The 19,793-nt window shown below is 43.3% G+C and overlaps 1 protein-coding gene across 1 annotated transcript; it reads left to right on the forward strand.

Annotated features, from left to right (window-relative positions):
* The first annotated feature begins 7,611 nt into the window (after positions 1-7,611).
* On the forward strand, positions 7,612-19,691 carry tbc1d8b (TBC1 domain family member 8B). The gene is made up of 21 exons (XM_070917861.1): positions 7,612-7,738; positions 10,563-10,673; positions 10,834-10,952; positions 11,265-11,490; positions 11,989-12,229; positions 12,807-13,014; positions 13,157-13,324; positions 13,442-13,603; positions 13,872-14,022; positions 14,214-14,428; positions 14,925-15,042; positions 15,165-15,450; positions 15,543-15,672; positions 15,750-15,848; positions 15,931-15,999; positions 16,121-16,361; positions 16,451-16,516; positions 18,560-18,652; positions 18,826-18,873; positions 18,979-19,076; positions 19,251-19,691. Exons 1-21 carry the CDS (start codon positions 7,612-7,614, stop codon positions 19,689-19,691), a joined length of 3,417 nt encoding a protein of 1,138 aa, XP_070773962.1.
* The last annotated feature ends 102 nt before the right edge of the window (positions 19,692-19,793 follow it).

The following is a 19,793-nucleotide window of genomic DNA, read 5'->3' on the forward strand; positions in this document are numbered from 1 at the left end:
GTCTCCTCTATGGGAAACTGGAAGTTAAACACATAGCTCCCAAACCTTCTAATTACAATCTCACGAATAAAGAAAACTACTGACCCATCACATCAAAGCCCTGTCCTTCCTTTCTACTATGTGTCATACTAATTTGAGCTGAGAGAGAGAGAGAGACAGACAGAAATCCAGTCCCCACACAGGACAGTGGAACGCTCTGAAGCTCCTTATCTGGAGTCTGTCCTGCCAGTCAGTGGGAATACACATTGCGGCACTAGGTCCGTCAGTGCCCTGGCAGGACGACAGTCAGAAGGCGCACCATGAGCACCAGGGTCAAACCGGGTGTCAGAGCCCTCCACGTCTCCTCTATGGGATCCTGGAAGTTAAACACATAGCTCCCAAACCTCCTAATTACAATCTCACGAATCAAGAAAACTACTGACCCATCACATCAAAGCCCTGTCCTTCCTTTCTACTATGTGTCATACTAATTTGAGTTGAGAGAGAGAGAGAGACAGACAGAAATCCAGTCCCCACACAGGACAGTGGAACGCTCTGAAGCTCCTTATCTGGAGTCTGTCCTGCCAGTCAGTGGGAATACACATTGCGGCACTAGGTCCGTCAGTGCCCTGGCAGGACGACAGTCAGAAGGCGCACCATGAGCACCAGGGTCAAACCGGGTGTCAGAGCCCTCCACGTCTCCTCTATGTGAAACTGGAAGTTAAACACATAGCTCCCAAACCTTCTAATTACAATCTCACGAATAAAGAAAACTACTGACCCATCACATCAAAGCCCTGTCCTTACTTTCTACTATGTGTCATACTAATTTGAGCTGAGAGAGAGAGAGAGACAGACAGAAATCCAGTCCCCACACAGGACAGTGGAACGCTCTGAAGCTCCTTATCTGGAGTCTGTCCTGCCAGTCAGTGGGAATACACATTGCGGCACTAGGTCCGTCAGTGCCCTGGCAGGACGACAGTCAGAAGGCGCACCATGAGCACCAGGGTCAAACCGGGTGTCAGAGCCCTCCACGTCTCCTCTATGGGATCCTGGAAGTTAAACACATAGCTCCCAAACCTCCTAATTACAATCTCACGAATCAAGAAAACTACTGACCCATCACATCAAAGCCCTGTCCTTCCTTTCTACTATGTGTCATACTAATTTGAGTTGAGAGAGAGAGAGAGACAGAGAGAGAGAGAGACAGACAGAAATCCAGTCCCCACACAGGACAGTGGAACGCTCTGAAGCTCCTTATCTGGAGTCTGTCCTGCCAGTCAGTGGGAATACACATTGCGGCACTAGGTCCGTCAGTGCCCTGGCAGGACGACAGTCAGAAGGCGCACCATGAGCACCAGGGTCAAACCGGGTGTCAGAGCCCTCCACGTCTCCTCTATGGGATCCTGGAAGTTAAACACATAGCTCCCAAACCTCCTAATTACAATCTCACGAATAAAGAAAACTACTGACCCATCACATCAAAGCCCTGTCCTTCCTTTCTACTATGTGTCATACTAATTTGAGTTGAGAGAGAGAGAGAGACAGAGAGAGAGAAAGACAGAAATCCAGTCCCCACACAGGACAGTGGAACGCTCTGAAGCTCCTTATCTGGAGTCTGTCCTGCCAGTCAGTGGGAATACACATTGCGGCACTAGGTCCGTCAGTGCCCTGGCAGGACGACAGTCAGAAGGCGCACCATCAGCACCAGGGTCAAACCGGGTGTCAGAGCCCTCCACGTCTCCTCTATGGGATCCTGGAAGTTAAACACATAGCTCCCAAACCTCCTAATTACAATCTCACGAATAAAGAAAACTACTGACCCATCACATCAAAGCCCTGTCCTTCCTTTCTACTATGTGTCATACTAATTTGAGTTGAGAGAGAGAGAGAGACAGAGAGAGAGACAGACAGAAATCCAGTCCCCACACAGGACAGTGGAACGCTCTGAAGCTCCTTATCTGGAGTCTGTCCTGCCAGTCAGTGGGAATACACATTGCGGCACTAGGTCCGTCAGTGCCCTGGCAGGACGACAGTCAGAAGGCGCACCATGAGCACCAGGGTCAAACCGGGTGTCAGAGCCCTCCACGTCTCCTACATGGGATTCTGGAAGTTAAACACATAGCTCCCAAACCTCCTAATTACAATCTCACGAATAAAGAAAACTACTGACCCATCACATCAAAGCCCTGTCCTTCCTTTCTACTATGTGTCATACTAATTTGAGTTGAGAGAGAGAGAGAGACAGAGAGAGAGACAGACAGAAATCCAGTCCCCACACAGGACAGTGGAACGCTCTGAAGCTCCTTATCTGGAGTCTGTCCTGCCAGTCAGTGGGAATACACATTGCGGCACTAGGTCCGTCAGTGCCCTGGCAGGACGACAGTCAGAAGGCGCACCATGAGCACCAGGGTCAAACCGGGTGTCAGAGCCCTCCACGTCTCCTCTATGGGATCCTGGAAGTTAAACACATAGCTCCCAAACCTCCTAATTACAATCTCACGAATAAAGAAAACTACTGACCCATCACATCAAAGCCCTGTCCTTACTTTCTACTATGTGTCATGGCAAATTTGTCTTGAGAGAGAGAGACAGAGAGAGAGACAGAGAGAGAGACAGAGAGAGAGAGAGAAAGACAGAAATCCAGTCCCCACACAGGACAGTGGAACGCTCTGAAGCTCCTTATCTGGAGTCTGTCCTGCCAGTCAGTGGGAATACACATTGCGGCACTAGGTCCGTCAGTGCCCTGGCAGGACGACAGTCAGAAGGCGCACCATGAGCACCAGGGTCAAACCGGGTGTCAGAGCCCTCCACGTCTCCTCTATGGGATCCTGGAAGTTAAACACATAGCTCCCAAACCTCCTAATTACAATCTCACGAATAAAGAAAACTACTGACCCATCACATCAAAGCCCTGTCCTTCCTTTCTACTATGTGTCATACTAATTTGAGTTGAGAGAGAGAGAGAGACAGAGAGAGAGAGAGACAGACAGAAATCCAGTCCCCACACAGGACAGTGGAACGCTCTGAAGCTCCTTATCTGGAGTCTGTCCTGCCAGTCAGTGGGAATACACATTGCGGCACTAGGTCCGTCAGTGCCCTGGCAGGACGACAGTCAGAAGGCGCACCATGAGCACCAGGGTCAAACCGGGTGTCAGAGCCATCCACGTCTCCTCTATGGGATCCTGGAAGTTAAACACATAGCTCCCAAACCTCCTAATTACAATATCACGAATAAAGAAAACTACTGACCCATCACATCAAAGCCCTGTCCTTCCTTTCTACTATGTGTCATACTAATTTGAGTTGAGCGAGACAGAGAGAGAGAGACAGAGAGAGAGAGAGACAGAGAGAGAGAGAGAGAGAGAGAGAGTGAGAGAGAGACAGAGAGAGAGAGAGAGAGAGAGAGAGAGACAGAGAGAGAGAGAGACAGAGAGAGAGAGAGAGAGAGAGAGAGTGAGAGAGAGACAGAGAGAGAGAGAGAGAGAGAGAGAGTGAGAGAGAGACAGAGAGAGAGAGAGAGAGAGAGAGAGAGACAGAGTGAGAGAGAGAGACCCTGCCCCACGATCAGGCTGTAGTCCTCCACTGATCAAGCGAAAGCTTGAGAAATCTTCAAGCTGTTCCTCTCTGTTAGTTTGGCGAAGTCCTTAAAAATACGCACCAAACTACCTAATAAACCCTGAAACCGCTCTCTACATAACACAGCAACGTTGACCTACAATACACACTTTTTACAACATTAACAGGTAAAGACAGAGATAGAAAATCACTCACACACCGCTCATCACGCTCACTTCTTCCACTTCCTATCTTGATCCATCTGGAGTCTATCCTGTCGCTGCTGCTGTGCGAGGTCCTTCCGTGCTTCAGAGCTGTCTACGTCTCCTCTGTGGCACCCTGGAAGACTCATGACACCCACAGCTCCTATACTGTCTTAATGACGTCATCGATTGAATAAAAGCTCTGACCCACACATCAAAGCCCGGTCCTTTTGTTCTTCTGTAGCTTACGTTGTACTGTGGGTGTATATGACGATAGAATCGAACTATAGCGTTCGACTGTCACTGTGGATACCTTCACGGATGAATTTGTGGAGTTATGTTGACACATAATAAAATATTCAGATATATTCTACTGTGTCCTATCATACTTGATTTGGGAGAGAGACAGTGAGAGAGAGAGACAGAGAGAGAGACAGAGTGAGAGAGAGAGACACAGAGAGAGAGACAGAGTGAGAGAGAGAGACAGAGAGAGAGAGAGAGAGAGAGAGAGAGAGACAGAGTGAGAGAGAGAGACCCTGTCCCACGATCAGGCAGTAGTCCTCCACTGATCAAGCGAAAGCTTGAGAAATCTTCAAGCTGTTCCTTTCTGTTAGTTTGGTGAAGTCCTTAAAAATACGCACCAAACTACCTAATAAACCCTGAAACCGCTCTCTACATAACACAGCAACGTTGACCTACAATACACACTTTTTACAACATTAACAGGTAAAGACAGAGATAGAAAATCACTCACACACCGCTCATCACGCTCACTTCTTCCACTTCCTATCTTGATCCATCTGGAGTCTATCCTGTCGCTGCTGCTGTGCGAGGTCCTTCCGTGCTTCAGAGCTGTCTACGTCTCCTCTGTGGCACCCTGGAAGACTCACGACACCCACAGCTCCTATACTGTCTTAATGACGTCATCGATTGAATAAAAGCTCTGACCCACACATCAAAGCCCGGTCCTTTTGTTCTTCTGTAGCTTATGTTGACACATATTAAAATATTCAGATATATTCTACTGTGTCCGATCATATTTGATTTGAGACAGAGTAGGAATATGATTTATGAGAGGAGCTATAACTGCAACAATAGCAAATGGCATATCATATCATATCAAATGGTCTCCCTTTCTGAGTGAGTCAGTTTTTACATTGAACTGGTGCTTAATCTGTGAACTTCACTTGATTTTAGAGTCCACGTTGACACTGAACCCCCCTCCGTTTACCCAGTCCTTATATTAAAGGCTCTCATCAATGACGGATTTTCAGTATTCTTAAATTCTCTGCTGGGGGAAAACATGTTCAGATGAATTGATAATACACCTCCAATTGTGAGATGGCATCAGCTGACAACTGAGCTACTTTCAATGGAATATCCAAATATAAAATGAATAACTTCTTTAACCTCCTAAGACCCAAGTTCTATCTTAATTTCTCTTTGCTATCTTGGCTTATTGGGACCTGATAAGTATAAAAACTAAGCATCATCTGTTGACATGATGTAGTTCCACATACAGGGACAATTTTGAATTTCCATATAAGCAGAATTAAGTATTATGGTATAACCCAAAATGTGATGTCCACGCATGTGGATGCCAGGTCCTAGGAGGTTAAGACTTGGACACCCTTCATATTGGTGAAAGATAAATATTGTTTTAAAAGGAATGATACATTGCAATCATGGCAAACTGACTTTTTTGGGTTATAAGGTCACTGTGTATTGTTGGATCTTTTTATCTTTTGAATCTTCATTTATTCGTTTTTCGCTTTTGTCTCCTGGCTCATGATATGGCATATGTCATGGGTTAGTATTTTATACCGTTTGTGGTGCTTGCAGAGGGTGACAAGTTGACTTCCCTTTCCATTGCAAAAGAAGGAGGGCTTGAAGAGCTCAAACAGGACCTCTGCTGTCCAAATGAGGTTATTGCAAACCAACCTCCTCAGTCAGGAAGGGATTTTTTCAGCTTTCTTACACAGCATACAAACAAAAGTATGTTTTGTTTTTTTTCCCCTCTTTTTTTTCCTGGATTGGGCTGGGCCCCTTTACTATAATTCAGGGATATCCTAATGTTATAGCATGCAATGGTATTTTAATATTGCACTTTGAACTTTAAGGTAGCAGTTTAGTGGAGACCTTTTACTGTTTCAGCAAGGTCCATAAAGTGATAGTTTTATTTGGAAGAACTTGACTGGCCTGCACACAGCCACAACCTCAACCCCATCCAACACCTTTGGGGTGAACTTAAATGCTGACTAAAAGCCTCACATCAGTAGTGGACGTCACTAGTGTTCTTGATGCTGAATGAGAGCATATTACTGCACTCTGGTTCCAAAGTTTTGTGCCACTCATGCCATCAATATTAGTTGGTAAAGGGGGTTGACAGTTATTTATACTGCTGACCTCTTCGAAAACAAAATTGCTGTTCCAACTTCCTGGCAAGTGAATCAGCCGTCATTGTACTCTCATTTCCTTCAGTGAAGCAACAATCATTTAACTCTGGAAGTATTACATTTTACAGACTGCATGGAGTTCAACCATAAGTCATGATCACTTCAGCCACATTTAGTTTTTACATTTATTAAAGTGCCCAATTGCCACCATGAGATGTGTCATGATAATGTCATCTGCACAGCATAGAACCCTTGTATCTTGTATAGTTTTACAGTTTACATTTGTAGATCAGGTAACATCTTTAGAAAGTTTGATTCACTATTCAAGAATGAAATAGACAATGAAATAAAAGTATGTTTAACTTTCACTAAGTGGTGGAGGCACATTGTCATTTTTCACTCCATGTTACTCAAATCATTAATGTGTCAGTGAGCAGAAATTCATTCTAGGGGTCTCTCATCAAGACCTGCTGATGTTATGAGGTTACTATTGGTGTTTACATTGCATTTAGGACCCATTGGGTATTTTACCACCTACAGCAGTGTCCAGAAGGAATTTCAATGGGTCCTTAAGAAGCCTTTAGACAGCTCAGACCAAACTGAGGAATATAGTAATTTATATATGGGCAGTGGTGCAATAAAGACTCTGCTGATCTGCTGTCATTGCCTCCCCTACACTGTAGGTACTGTATGCCTTGTCAGCTCTTTGTGTCTTTGATAATCTTTGGTCTGTGAGATACCACGTATAAATCTTTAAATTTATTTATATCAACAATAACTGTATAAACACTACACCATACAAGCAATGTGTAGAAGTTTAGAAATTTAAAAATTGCAATTTGTGCACCATTAAAGGTAAAAGGTTTTTCAATTGAAAGACAAAGAAGGCAAGATGATTACAAAACCAAAAACACAGACCAAAATCTTATATAAAGCAAATACTTATAAGAATAAAACATACACTTTTTAGTACCCTCTTTTTATATGTATGTGTTATGTAATCATTAGTCTTTCATTTAACCATTTATTTATTATGTATTTTCTACCTCACACATTGTAGCCTATATGTTGATATATGTATGTGGCTATAGTAGGCTATTATATCATTTTGCTGCACTTATGTGGTCACAAAAAAAGCATTTATGTCTATTAAGTATTTACAAAATATAACAGCTTGGATGAAAAAAATCTTATGAATTGAAGATATAATATAAATAAATCATTAATTATTCAGGATTTTGTCCTCCCATTTCATTCATGAAATAGGCGTCGCGGAGAATGAATCTTCAAGGACCGCCTTCTCGTCTGAAACTACAATCCCAGAATGCCCTGCGACGTTGGCAGCATTTCTTGTCGACGTGGGAAGGGAGGGATTCGGACACAAACAAATGTCCACGGGTTTGATGTCGGGCTACGTTACAGATAACTGTGACATGTCAGGTGGATTTGATAGATAACTCCATGACGTTTGAAACATGTGGCTCAAACCTGACGAGATTCTGCTGAAGAACGCGTTTAAATTGTGGGTCACCGAGAAGGATAATGAGTACTTCGTACTGCAAAGGAGACGAGGGTACGGAGAAGGTGGAGGCGGTCTGACAGGTAACGATAGCGGTTATGTTGTTATCACCCCCGCCCATGTGTGGGACAGCTTCTGCGGCTTCGCCAAACCACATTAAAACAAACAAGCTATTAACGGGTTAACTCGCCATACGTTTGCATAGCTAACGTGCTGTCTTCCATATATAGGGCGGGTGCTGCTGTACAGTACAGCGACAGGAAAATGTCCTCATGGCAACAGGTATAAGCCAAGTGTCCAAATTACATATGTCACTGTAAGCACTGAACAGCTGGTTTCTCATGCTGACACGCCTGTCTGCAAGGGTGAGGGTCTCTGTAAGTGTACGTGTCAGTGTATTGGCTTATTTGGTTTGTTTAATGTTTGTTACAGCATAGAGTAGACAAGGAGCTGACATGGGGCAAAGTCTGTCGGTGCACTACACAGTTCATGTCATGTCCTGCTGATTTCACTGCCCCCGTGGCTGTGGTGAGGTCACAGGATGTACATAGGCCTAAAAACTTTGAGCCATTGTTGTGTCTGGTTCACACTCATGTCACTTCACCAGCTGACAAAAGCAGAGTCAAAGTCATGTATTTTGGACGTAACTTCCCTGGGGAAGGCAGTCAGTTAGCTACTCCAACACAAATGTGAATACGCCCCCCCCACACACACACACACACACACACACACACACACACACACAAACCAAAAGTAAAACAGTGAATATTTGTGCACCGCTTTCTCCCCAAGGCTGGAAATACAAGTGAAAACCCTTGAATTTATAATGTCACTGCAATGTCAGGGACTGCTGCCTGGACAGTAAATGTGTCAGCGACTTTGTGGAGACGTTGATGCTTAGTCTAGTTGTCACGCTGTAATTTTGGTTATATCATAGCTTTGCTAAAATGAAAAGCAATGTTTTTAGCACAGAGAGAAAACACTCACAATTGTTTTTACAGACAAGGGCTGCAACTAATGATTGTTTTCATTGTTGATTCACCTGTCAGTTGTTACCAAACAGTCCAAAACAATTTACAGTACAATCCCTTTACTTTTATTTCTTTCTTCTGTGAACTTGTACATTTGTAAATCTGTAAATTTGTAAATTACAGTTGTTTTTTTTTATAACAGTCTTTATTGGTTTTATTCATTATATCTTGATTTTCTGCTTATATCTCTATTGCACTATCCCATATGCTGCTGGAACAATGCAAATTTCCCCGCTGAGGGATTAATAAAAATTATTTTATCTTATCTTAAAACCCCAAGTTATTGAATTTACAATGATGTAAAGCAGATAAGGGCAGCACATCCTCACATTTGGAAAGCCAACAATTTCTTCTTTGTCAGATTTTGTCAAATTGTTTAGTTAATGATAAAAGTTGATTCATTTTCTTTCAATTCAGTTGACCTAATTAGCCTAATCATTTCAGCCCTACTACTACACATCTTTTGTAGAGCTTGTATAACAGCTTTCAATGTTTACTTGCTATGGAAATGTGAATAAATATATATGACAAAAACTCATATGTGAGTTATAACTGGCCAGCAATACTATTAGCCGACGTACTGATCAGATATTTTTAAATGACAAGTCTTGGGGAAGTAACTAGTCATTCTTGGGTTGCACCACTTCACCACATGGATTATTATGAATTGGATTCATTATCTTAATTTTATATTACCTGTTTTCATTGTTTGCAATATTTCCTCATTGTAAGCCAAATAACACCCGAGTGACATTTTGTACTTCCAGTTTTAGGAAAGAGTGGTGCATCATGTACAATGTAACTAGCTGAACTGTTTGAAACTGCATTTTATTTTTTACAAAGCAATAATTTGTAAACTCCTAAAAATAGTGGCATTCTCCTTTTAAATCATGCAGCAATCAAATGCACCCTCAGGTCCTCAACTGAACCCCCAGTGAGTTTCTGATTTATGCATAAACTTATCTGTAAACCTAACTGTATGATATTCTTTAACTATTCACTAACTTGGATCTGATTGTAAGCTACAGTTTCTAACCCCATGCCAGTGTGACAGCTGTAAGGTAATTAATAGGTAATTAATGATAATAAATGGTGTTCTAGCTGAAGACAGATGTTCTGTCTAGCAGGTTTAATGATAGTGGAGGTTAAATACTACCTGGTTGTACGGAGCATGTTACACTTGAAGCCCTCACCAGCACAAGAGCCTTTTCATGTCTCGTATCTTGTATGTGTTTAAGTCTACCCTCTACTGTGTGCTGTTGTTCTACACTGATAAGAACATAAATTATGTGAACTGCGTTTGATCCTTTGAATCCTTTACCAATCAGCAGCTCACCAGTAGAACATGTGGAGAGCTGATCCCTGTTCAGCAGGCAGGCCAGTATAATGCTGATGCAGTGCATGAATGTGGTTTCACTGTGACCTTGTTAATTATTCATGGAGGGCACGTCAGAGAGAAGTTGTAAAGGTAACAGATTTAGCTAATTTTAGCTGTGCGGCTCTGACATGGACCTCAGGGATCTATCATTTCTGCACGATCAGGGCGATATAAAGGTACAGTCCGCGATCCAAGCATTAATAAAAGATTGATTGAAAGGGCTTTTGATTAACAGACCAACACGAGACAGTAACTGAGTTGGCATAAGTTATTCATATTTACTGATGCTGTCAAATGGTCATGTAACATGTGATCATTTAACAAACACAGTGATTGGTCAATGCTCCAAAAATTAGGCCTTCAATGAAAGGTCGTTATTTTCATTCTTAGTTTCTTGAATATCATATATAATTCGTAAAAGATTTTCAAAGGCGCCACGTGGCTGAATGTCATGTTTAACAGTATTGATTAAAAATATCAATGTGCTGTCTGTTACAGGCCTCCTTGTGGGAACTCTGGATACTGTGTTGGACTCCACATCCAAAGTTGCTCCCTACCGCATTCTACACCACACACCGGACTCACAGGTGTATTGGTCAATAGCATGCGGTATGTCACTGCATTTTCATCTTATCCTGACAAACATGTCAATAGTGCTGTCAAATGATTAGGCAGAAGATATTGCATATTAAGTCATGTGATTAAAAAACAAACATACATGATGTCTGAGTTTTTGTAATTTTTTCCCCCCCTCTTGACGTTGGGTCAGGTGTCACCAAAGAGGAGATTGTTCAGCACTGGGATTGGCTGCAGCAGAACATCATGAGGACGCTCTCCGTCTTTGACTCCAGCGAAGACATCACCAGCTTTGTACAGGGCAAGATAAGAGTAAGAATTACATCCCACACCGCTAATGTGTTATGCGCCATAATCTCTGTTACTGTAATACTATAAAATACTGAATGTGATAATGGGGTCTCTTAATTCTTGTTAAACTAATTATTTGGATTGGACTGATCATTGTCATCTTTCTGGCCACTTAGTGGCGAAAGGATAAGTGTGCGTTTGTCACCAAGAGCAACACCTTTTCAGATTACGCACAGTCATTTTCTCCACTGTTGATGTAAAGATATTGATTTGTGCAGCTTTAAGGAAGATGATGACTCGGTCTGCAGTAACCCTCGATGTTTAATGCGTTAGGGTCTTATTGCTGAGGAAGGGAAGACATCCCTGGTGCTGGAGGACGATCCTGAGAAGTTCCGAGAAGCACTTTTGAGGTTTGAGAAATGGTTTGAGCTGCCACTGGAGGAAAAGCTGGTCACATACTACTCATGCAGCTACTGGAAAGGCAAAGTGCCCTGCCAGGGCTGGCTCTACCTCAGCACAAACTTCCTGTGCTTCTATTCATACCTGCTGGGATCTGAGGGTAAGCCATTTCTGTGCCATTTATTAACATGAGCTGCCGTTTGCCTTGATAATGTTGATTGATGGTAACAAAGACTGTGGCAGCTCCTAACAGCCGATCTTTGAGCATTTTTTAAAATTAGAAAATAGCTCTAGGTGTTGACGGCTTCCATCATTTTTAAAAAGCCATTATGGCGGACCTCATGGTGGAGGCAGACTTTAAAAGCAGTCTGCATAATGGATAACACTGAATTTCATGACACTGAGTGACATTTTAAGAATTTTCACAATGATTATATGAACATTTTCACTTTTTGGTATCAGCAATTCTTTATAATGGCACCATGAAGTATGTTGTTACTGCAATCCATTTCATATATTTTAATTAACGAGAAATTGGACTTTGTTGGACAAAAAGAAAACAGAAATACCCATTTACCCATTCATTAAAGATCCTTGTCCTCGCAGCTGTGAGCCTGAATCACTGATTTCATTGTCCTTTATTGTGATGACTCTGCAGTGAAGCTGGTCATCTCCTGGGACGAGATCTGGAGGCTGGAGAAAACCTCCAACGTTATTCTGACCGAGAGCATCCACGTCTTGGCTCATGGGGATGATCACTACTTCTCCATGCTGCTACACCTTAATGAGACATTTGTTATCATGGAACAGCTGGCTGACTACTCCATCAAGCGCCTATTCGATAAAGAGGCCTTCCAGAGAGAGCCGGCGCTCTCCGATCCCCTGCAAATTACCAAGAGGTACTGTCTGACTGCTACACTGCTGGGCTTTACATGATCCTGTTAGTGCTGGCTGCCAACTCGAAGAGCCAGAGTGAACATACAGCCTGACTTGAGTCATGTAGCGTTGTGTTTGTTTTAACCAGTCTGAAGTGACAGGAAGGTACATGACAATACCAGTGCCAGGTATTTTAAAAGCATCTTACTGTAGTTGTTTACTTTGTTCATTTCACTACATATTCTAGCTTTTGACTTGGTGTTTCTCTGCTAGAATCATGCTTTGTAATTTCAGTTAAGGTTATAATGATGCAAGTGGACAATGTAGAAACTGACCTTGAACAGTGTAATCTACCTGTCCATACTGACGTAATGATATATATATTTGTAATGATCTAAACCACCCTTAGGCACTGAAATAACCTACTATTCTAGTGCCCACAAGGCTGATATGTAAGGTGACAGTCAAGAGCACAAAAAGAGGTTATTGTGAGACTGCTGAGCATGTGATGCTGGAGGCTGCTAAAAGGATGTTCTTCGAAAACTTAAATGTGGTGGTGTGCTCATGACGTTATTACTTTCTGCTTTACTTCCCCCACAGAGGCCTAGAAGCTCATGCAAAGAGCGAGCAGTTCCGGACGTTTTTCAGGCTTCCCAAAGAAGAAAATCTGTTAGAGGTGCATGAAAGCTTCCTGTGGGTGCCCTTCAGCCATTTTAACACACTTGGCAAGATCTGCCTGTCTGAGAACTACCTGTGTTTCGCCAGTCAGGACGGAAGCCAGTGCCATGTCATCATTCCAATGCGAGAGGTAAAGTGAAACAAAGGCGCTATTGCTGGATTGATGAAAACACTGCCAATAATGCACTGTCTCAGATAGCAGCCTCACACTGATGAATAGCAGAAAACTTCAAAAATGACTGACTGGTTCTGCCGACGTTGCCTTCTTCCAGGTTGTTAATGTTGAGAAGCCAGAATCCAGCAGCAGGGCTTTAACGGTGTGTGTGCGTGGCAAGAGGGCGCTGCGTTTCTCTGAGGTGCGGGACTACCAGAGGCTTGCCAACACAATCCGTAGCAGGTGTGGGATTAGTGCCAGCCCTCAGCACTCTGCTTCATCAGAGGTAAAGTGTTTTAACTGTTTTATTTTTGCCACTATACTCTTTACTTACAGTTTGCTGTTCATTCTCTAGTTTGTGGTGCTTTCTGACATTAAATGATAATATGTATTTATCACTAAGGCCATACGAGGCGAGTGCCAGTCACTCATCAACCACTTTGAGGACAACCCAGAGGACGTAACACTAATGGTGGGACAGAAAGACAGCAGCAAGGCTGTAAGCACCGAGGCTCTCATGACTGTTTTCCACCCCCAGGATGTTGAAAACCTTGACCCCAAAATGGTAAATATCAGAGTTTCATTCGAATGAAACACAACGCCTGCTTTCTCCAGCATTTTCTTTCACTCACAACATCTGACTGGATTACCTTGATGTAATTGTAACGCACTGGAACCTTCCTACGCTCCGCAGGATGAGGGTGTGCGGGTGGGTGTCTAATCAATTTAGGGGTGGACATAAATAAAAATGAAGCGTGCGTCTGTTTAGAAATATAAGCAGTTTTAACAGAGATGCATTTACAAAATCACTGTGCTGTCCGTGTGTTTGACAGCTCAAAGAAAAGATGAAGGAGCAGTCTTGGAACATCCACTTCTCTGAATATGGACGCGGCACAAGTATGTTCTTCAACAGGAAGACACGAGACTTGATTGTTCGTGGCGTTCCTGAGGCTTTGAGAGGAGAGCTGTGGATGCTTTTCTCAGGTATTTATACAGCAGACGTTGTGTACAGTAAGTGATCTGCAGTGTCAGCGATTTGTTAACGAAGCCTCGCAGGATTGAAAGTGTTAAGTATTCAAGTGCTCTGTCAACATAAATAATTAAGTAAAACATGGGGATCATGTGGGCTCTCTGCAGCATCTGTTTCTAGACTGACTGTGGTTCTGCCTCCGTAGGAGCCGTGAACGACATGGCCACTCACCCCGGCTATTACACCGAGCTGGTCGAACAGTCTCTGGGCACAAGCACTTTGGCTACAGATGAAATCGAGAGAGACTTGCACCGCTCTCTGCCAGAGCACCCTGCCTTTCAGAGTGACACAGGAATCTCAGCTCTGCGCAGAGTCCTCACTGCCTATGCATACAGGAATCCTAAAATCGGCTACTGCCAGGTACTTTGATTTCTTTCAGCTTGTTTTTAACAGACAGAGGAGCCCTGATTGAGACTGACAACAAACGCTCAGAAGCTCTTAGAGGCGTTGAGTAAAATGCAGGAACAGTCAGTAGCCGATTACTGTATGTAGCCAGACGCTTGTTGTCACAGTTGAATATGAAAAACATGCACAAAATAACACAATTACCAGAAACAATTACCAAATCTTTAACCCTTACGGTTTTAAACTCCTCTCTTCTTTCCTCTTATTCTTGTTTCATGACAGTGTGAAGTGTGCAGCGACTTTGAAAAGCAGAGGGGATTTTTAAAAAAGGCTCTGGAGCTTAGAAAAGGCCACAAGTGTTCTAAAACGATTGAAAACATTTTTAAGAAGTCATTGATGCTCTGAAAAATGCACTTTGTTGACATAGACAACCTTTCTACTGGCCTCCTCTCTGCAGTTAACCTTCTACTTACAACTGAAGTAGTCTTTTTTTTTTCTCCCTCCTGTTTAGGCCATGAACATTCTCACCTCAGTTCTCCTGCTCTACGCGAAAGAAGAGGAGGCTTTCTGGCTCTTAGTGGCCGTCTGTGAGAGGATGTTGCCAGATTACTTTAACCGCCGAATTATTGGTGAGAGGGGAAGCAAAGGATGCCATTGTCATACTGTTCCTGCCGGCCATTTTCGGGACATTACATTTGAATGATGCCAGGTGTTAAGTCGCACTCTGAAATGTTGCCGATTTTTTCTTCAGGCGCTTTGGTCGACCAGGCGGTGTTCGAGGATCTCATTCGAGAAAACCTCCCTCAGCTGGTGGAGCACATGACGGACCTGAGTTTCTTCTCGTCCGTGTCCTTGTCCTGGTTTCTCACTCTCTTCATCAGCGTCCTGCCCATAGAGAGCGCTGTGAACGTGGTGGACTGCTTTTTCTACGACGGCATCAAAGCCATCCTGCAGCTCGGCCTGGCGGTGCTGGACTACAACATGGAGGCTCTGATCAGCTGCCACGACGATGCAGAGGCCGTCACCATCCTCAACAAGTCTGTGTGCATGCAAACAGAGCAGCGCTGATGTATTTTGAACATTATTACTGTGAATGATTGTCTCTCTTTCTCTGTTGGTGTTATTTCAGATTCTTTGACAGTGTGACAAACAAAGACAGTCCGTTGCCTCCAACAGTGCAGCAAGCTTCAGTGGGCAACAACGATAAAGCATCGCACTTCAATGTGGATATCAGCGAACTGATCCGAGAGGCCTATGAGGTGCTGCAAGATTTCTCTCAGTTTTATTCAGTGATGTCGGTGTTGCGGTTGATTTAACTAATTGCGCTTTGTTTTAGAAATATGGAAATATCCGTTCTGAGGATGTCGAGAGTTCACGGAAAAGAAACAAACTGCATGTGATCCAGACACTGGAGGATACAACCAAACAAAATGTTGTGAGTGGCCATTGAGTTAACAGTAGTTAGCGTTATTGCATTGTTACTGCGGTACTAAGGATTAGTTCAAATCTATTTTCAGATTCGGGTGGTGTCCCAAGAAGTCAGATTCAGTGCCTCACACCTTGATGAGCTTTATAACCTGTTCAAAGTGAGTCAAAGACATGAAACAGTATCTTCAGTGTCATCATACAAAAATCATGTCATCAACAGTCATAATATAAAAAGAGAGAAATAGAAACGTCATGTTTTTCTTTGTTTCCTATTTTCAGAGGCAGCATTTCCTCAGCTGCTACTGGACAATGAAGAGTCCAGCTCTGCTCCATCATGACCCCAGCCTGGCCTACTTGGAACAGTACCAGTTGGGCTTCCAACAGTTCAGCGTGCTCTTCTCCTTGCTGGAGCCCTGGGCTTTCTGCACCACCAAGAGCACCCTCTCCCTCTGGATCTTCCGACTGATAGACGAGAACCAGGATGGCCTCGTCAACTTTAAAGAGTTCTGCAGTGCCCTTGGTTAGTTCACTCGTTCTCTGCTCTCCGATAATGCAGCCGTTAATCTCAGTGTCCACACTGCTATTAATTTCAATTTGCTTCTCCCACAGATACTTTGTACAGTGGATCTTTCACAAATAAGCTGAAATTCCTCTTCAAGCTGCACCTGCCACCGGGTGAGTGATGAAGTGATAAAGTCAGCAGCAGCAAATGGAAATGACAAAATGATTTATTTTAAAATGATTAACATTTCTCATGTGACAGCTGTGACCCCTAACCCATTTTGTTGTCTCAGCCACATCTGTCTCTTGTAAACGACAAAATTTCTTAGTGTATCTTCAGCCTCAACCTCTGACACATATTCTCTCACGACATATTTACAGTGATCATGAACTCCTGTGGGTTCAAAGTTCAAATGTGGCAAATGTTTTCAGACCCCAAATTCTACCGTTGCACTACGGCAGTAACACAACAGCAGCAGGAATACAGAAGCAGCCTAAAGTAAAACACAAGGTCAGATAGCGTCACATCAGCCTGTGGTCTATAGGGCTTCAGAATGTGTGAGTTGTCAGTTCAATAACCCAGTCCACAACTCAGTGTCTGTTGAGAGAGCACGTTGCCTGGGGGAAGATACTGTCCTTGAATGCGCGGCCCTCGTCTGCATGACGTAGCAGTGCGTGCTAGAAGGCAGGGTTAAGAATAGTCTATGTTGGGTGAAAGAACTTTGCCATGGCAACGACGGGTGTAAGGAGCTCTAAGGGCATTTTGTAGTGGGCAAGTTTCTCCACAAAGAGGATCTGTGATGAGCTGCTCAAATGCAGGAACTGCTCAAATTACAACTGACAGCTTAGCAGCAGAAGGGCACTGAGTCACCGTTTGTGATCTGCCAGGCTGTGAACATCAAGCAGCAGAACTTATTTTATGTCTCATGGAGAGCGCACATTGCTCTAGCACCAAGGACAGGTCCCATCCTGGTGCCACAGTCCAAACAAGATGGTAGAGGCCCAGTTCCAATGTTCCTTTTCAGTCCTAAGCACTGAACCCCCACAGACTTTAATCAATGTCACTTAAAAAAAAGTGAAATTCCTCTGTTATCACCGTTTTTTGACATCACAACGCTATGCATTGTCGGTTTTTCCCTCAAGCAGAGTCTGCAGAGTTGTGGACTTGCGGAAAAGTGTGCAGAGAGAGCTGACAAAGTAAACCACAGACACCTCAAACATCGATTTCACAGTGGGACAGCCCTGAGCCCTCATGGTCTGAGTGGGAGCCCACATCAAAGTCTGACATTGGAACTGGGCCAAACGCTCCATTGATCAAGGAAATGAAATCATGTGCTATTTAGAGCTGAGAGTCTGCAGGTTTTTCAGTCCTGACACACAGCACAGCAGCTGTGTTCACTTATCAGCTTCAGAGAGGAGCGACTACACAGTGACGTCATTTGTGTCGTGATTGGTTGTAGGGACAACAAAATGTTGTGTTGTACCTTTAGCATATAGCTACAGCTCCTTTAAAGGCTGCAGTGTTCTGACACAGTGTGAAATGTTGGATGAACACACTGATGGTTTTATCAGCAACAAATGTCATGGCACAGACGTACTGAACGACTGACCAACGTGGCAGTCCCCAGGCTGTGCCAGCACGAAGCCATCAGGCAAATATAATGACACTGCCGGCTCGTGAGGGTAATTGTTTAATCTGGCAGTGAAAACTGACACGCATGCATGCACACACACACACGGTCATTGGTGGGGGTCGGAGCATGGAAGTACAGCACATCTCAAATAATAGTAGAGTGAGTAATTAAAATGATACAGGCAGGAAGTATTTTACAAGGAAATGTGTTATTTTATTTGAGGGATGTTGAATTGTTGTATTCTTTATACACATGTAATAATACTGTACATAACAATGAGTTACCAGGTTATTAACCCCCTAATGTAAATATATGATAAGAAATACATTTAAATATAATGCAGTCAAATACATGGCCTCTAACTACAGTATAATCTTCGAACAGCTTCACAAAGATACAAGCTATTGCAGGATTGTCAGATGACATTGCATTAGACTGTATCTAATAACCTGATAACTTGGTGTATATGGACCTCTATGTTTTCTTCCATCAAGTCCTTTAACAGATGTCATCTACATTTCTTATGTGGATCCTCTGTCTCTTCCTCTTCCCTCTCAGTGCGCTCACAGTCCGTATCTTTTAGCATTCACAGGTAGTCCTTTGCACTTAAAGGAACAAAGAATCCAGCACTTTATTCCAGTGACTGAAGACTCTTCTCACTTGAGTAGACTTGCTGGTTAGCCTTTTTTACTCTTACCTTTCCTTTAAAACTCAAATTGCACTTTTACCCTTTCCTCCTGAATTCTGTCATGATTCTGTCTTGGTGCTTGCCTGATTTCCTTGAATGCACTGATGATTGTTGAAGCATCTCTCCATACGGTTTGTTCACATGCTGCTTTTATATTTCAGCATTTGATCTTCCTGAAGATGGTGTGATAAGGAAAAGCCCTGAAAGAGGTAGTATTTCACAAAATGCATCACAAACACTCCATGGCTATGACAAAAAACTGCAGATGTCTTAGTTTTGTGTGATAGTGAAGAGTTTGTGTGTGAAATTGACAGGTAGAGGGAAGGTGGACTTGCAGGCCTACCTGAAACAATGGCAAAATGAAATACTTAAGAAAGAGGAAACCATCAGGGACCTACCCCGAATTAATCAGGTAATTCAATCCACATTGAGTTTATTGACTGAAGACCAAAAAAAAAAGATTTAACTTCTATGTCAACATCTATATATATATATATATATATATATATATATATGTATGTCTAATTATCTAATTGTCTAATTATCTAATGAAGTACAATACCTGCTTATTCTTTTTTTATGTCAGGCTCAGTTCATCCAGTTCTCCAAGACCCTGTACAACATTTTTCATGGCGATCCAGAGGAGGAGTCTCTGTACCGAGCCGTGGCCCATGTAACCAGCCTCCTCCTGAGGATGGAAGAGGTGGGACGAAGGCTGCAGGAGCTGAGCAGCCCGTCGGAGTCCACGAAGCCTGCCAACTCCGCTGCTGCTGCTGCTGCTGCTGCTGGTTCTGCCGAGGAGTCTTCAACCGAAGAACCTTCTACCACCCCGGAGAGCTCCGACGCCTCCGGCTCCCGCCACAGTCAGGACCTCTCAGAGATGGATTGGTCGTTTTCGTTTGAGCAGGTCTTGGCCTCTCTGCTCAACGAGCCGGCCGTAGTCAGTTTCTTTGAAAGGCCCGTCGACGTTCAGACTAAACTGGAACAAGCTAAGGTTGCCCAGCTGAAGCTAAAGGCAAATAAGTGAAAGGATGCATAAGTGAATCGATACTTTGCTTCTGATTCAAACCCAGAAGTCACCATGAATTTTCCTTTTTCCACTCGGATAGGGCAGTAAGATTACTGTTGA

Source organism: Enoplosus armatus, chromosome 13, assembly GCF_043641665.1.
Source record: "Enoplosus armatus isolate fEnoArm2 chromosome 13, fEnoArm2.hap1, whole genome shotgun sequence".
Classification (NCBI taxonomy): Eukaryota; Metazoa; Chordata; class Actinopteri; order Centrarchiformes; family Enoplosidae; genus Enoplosus; species Enoplosus armatus.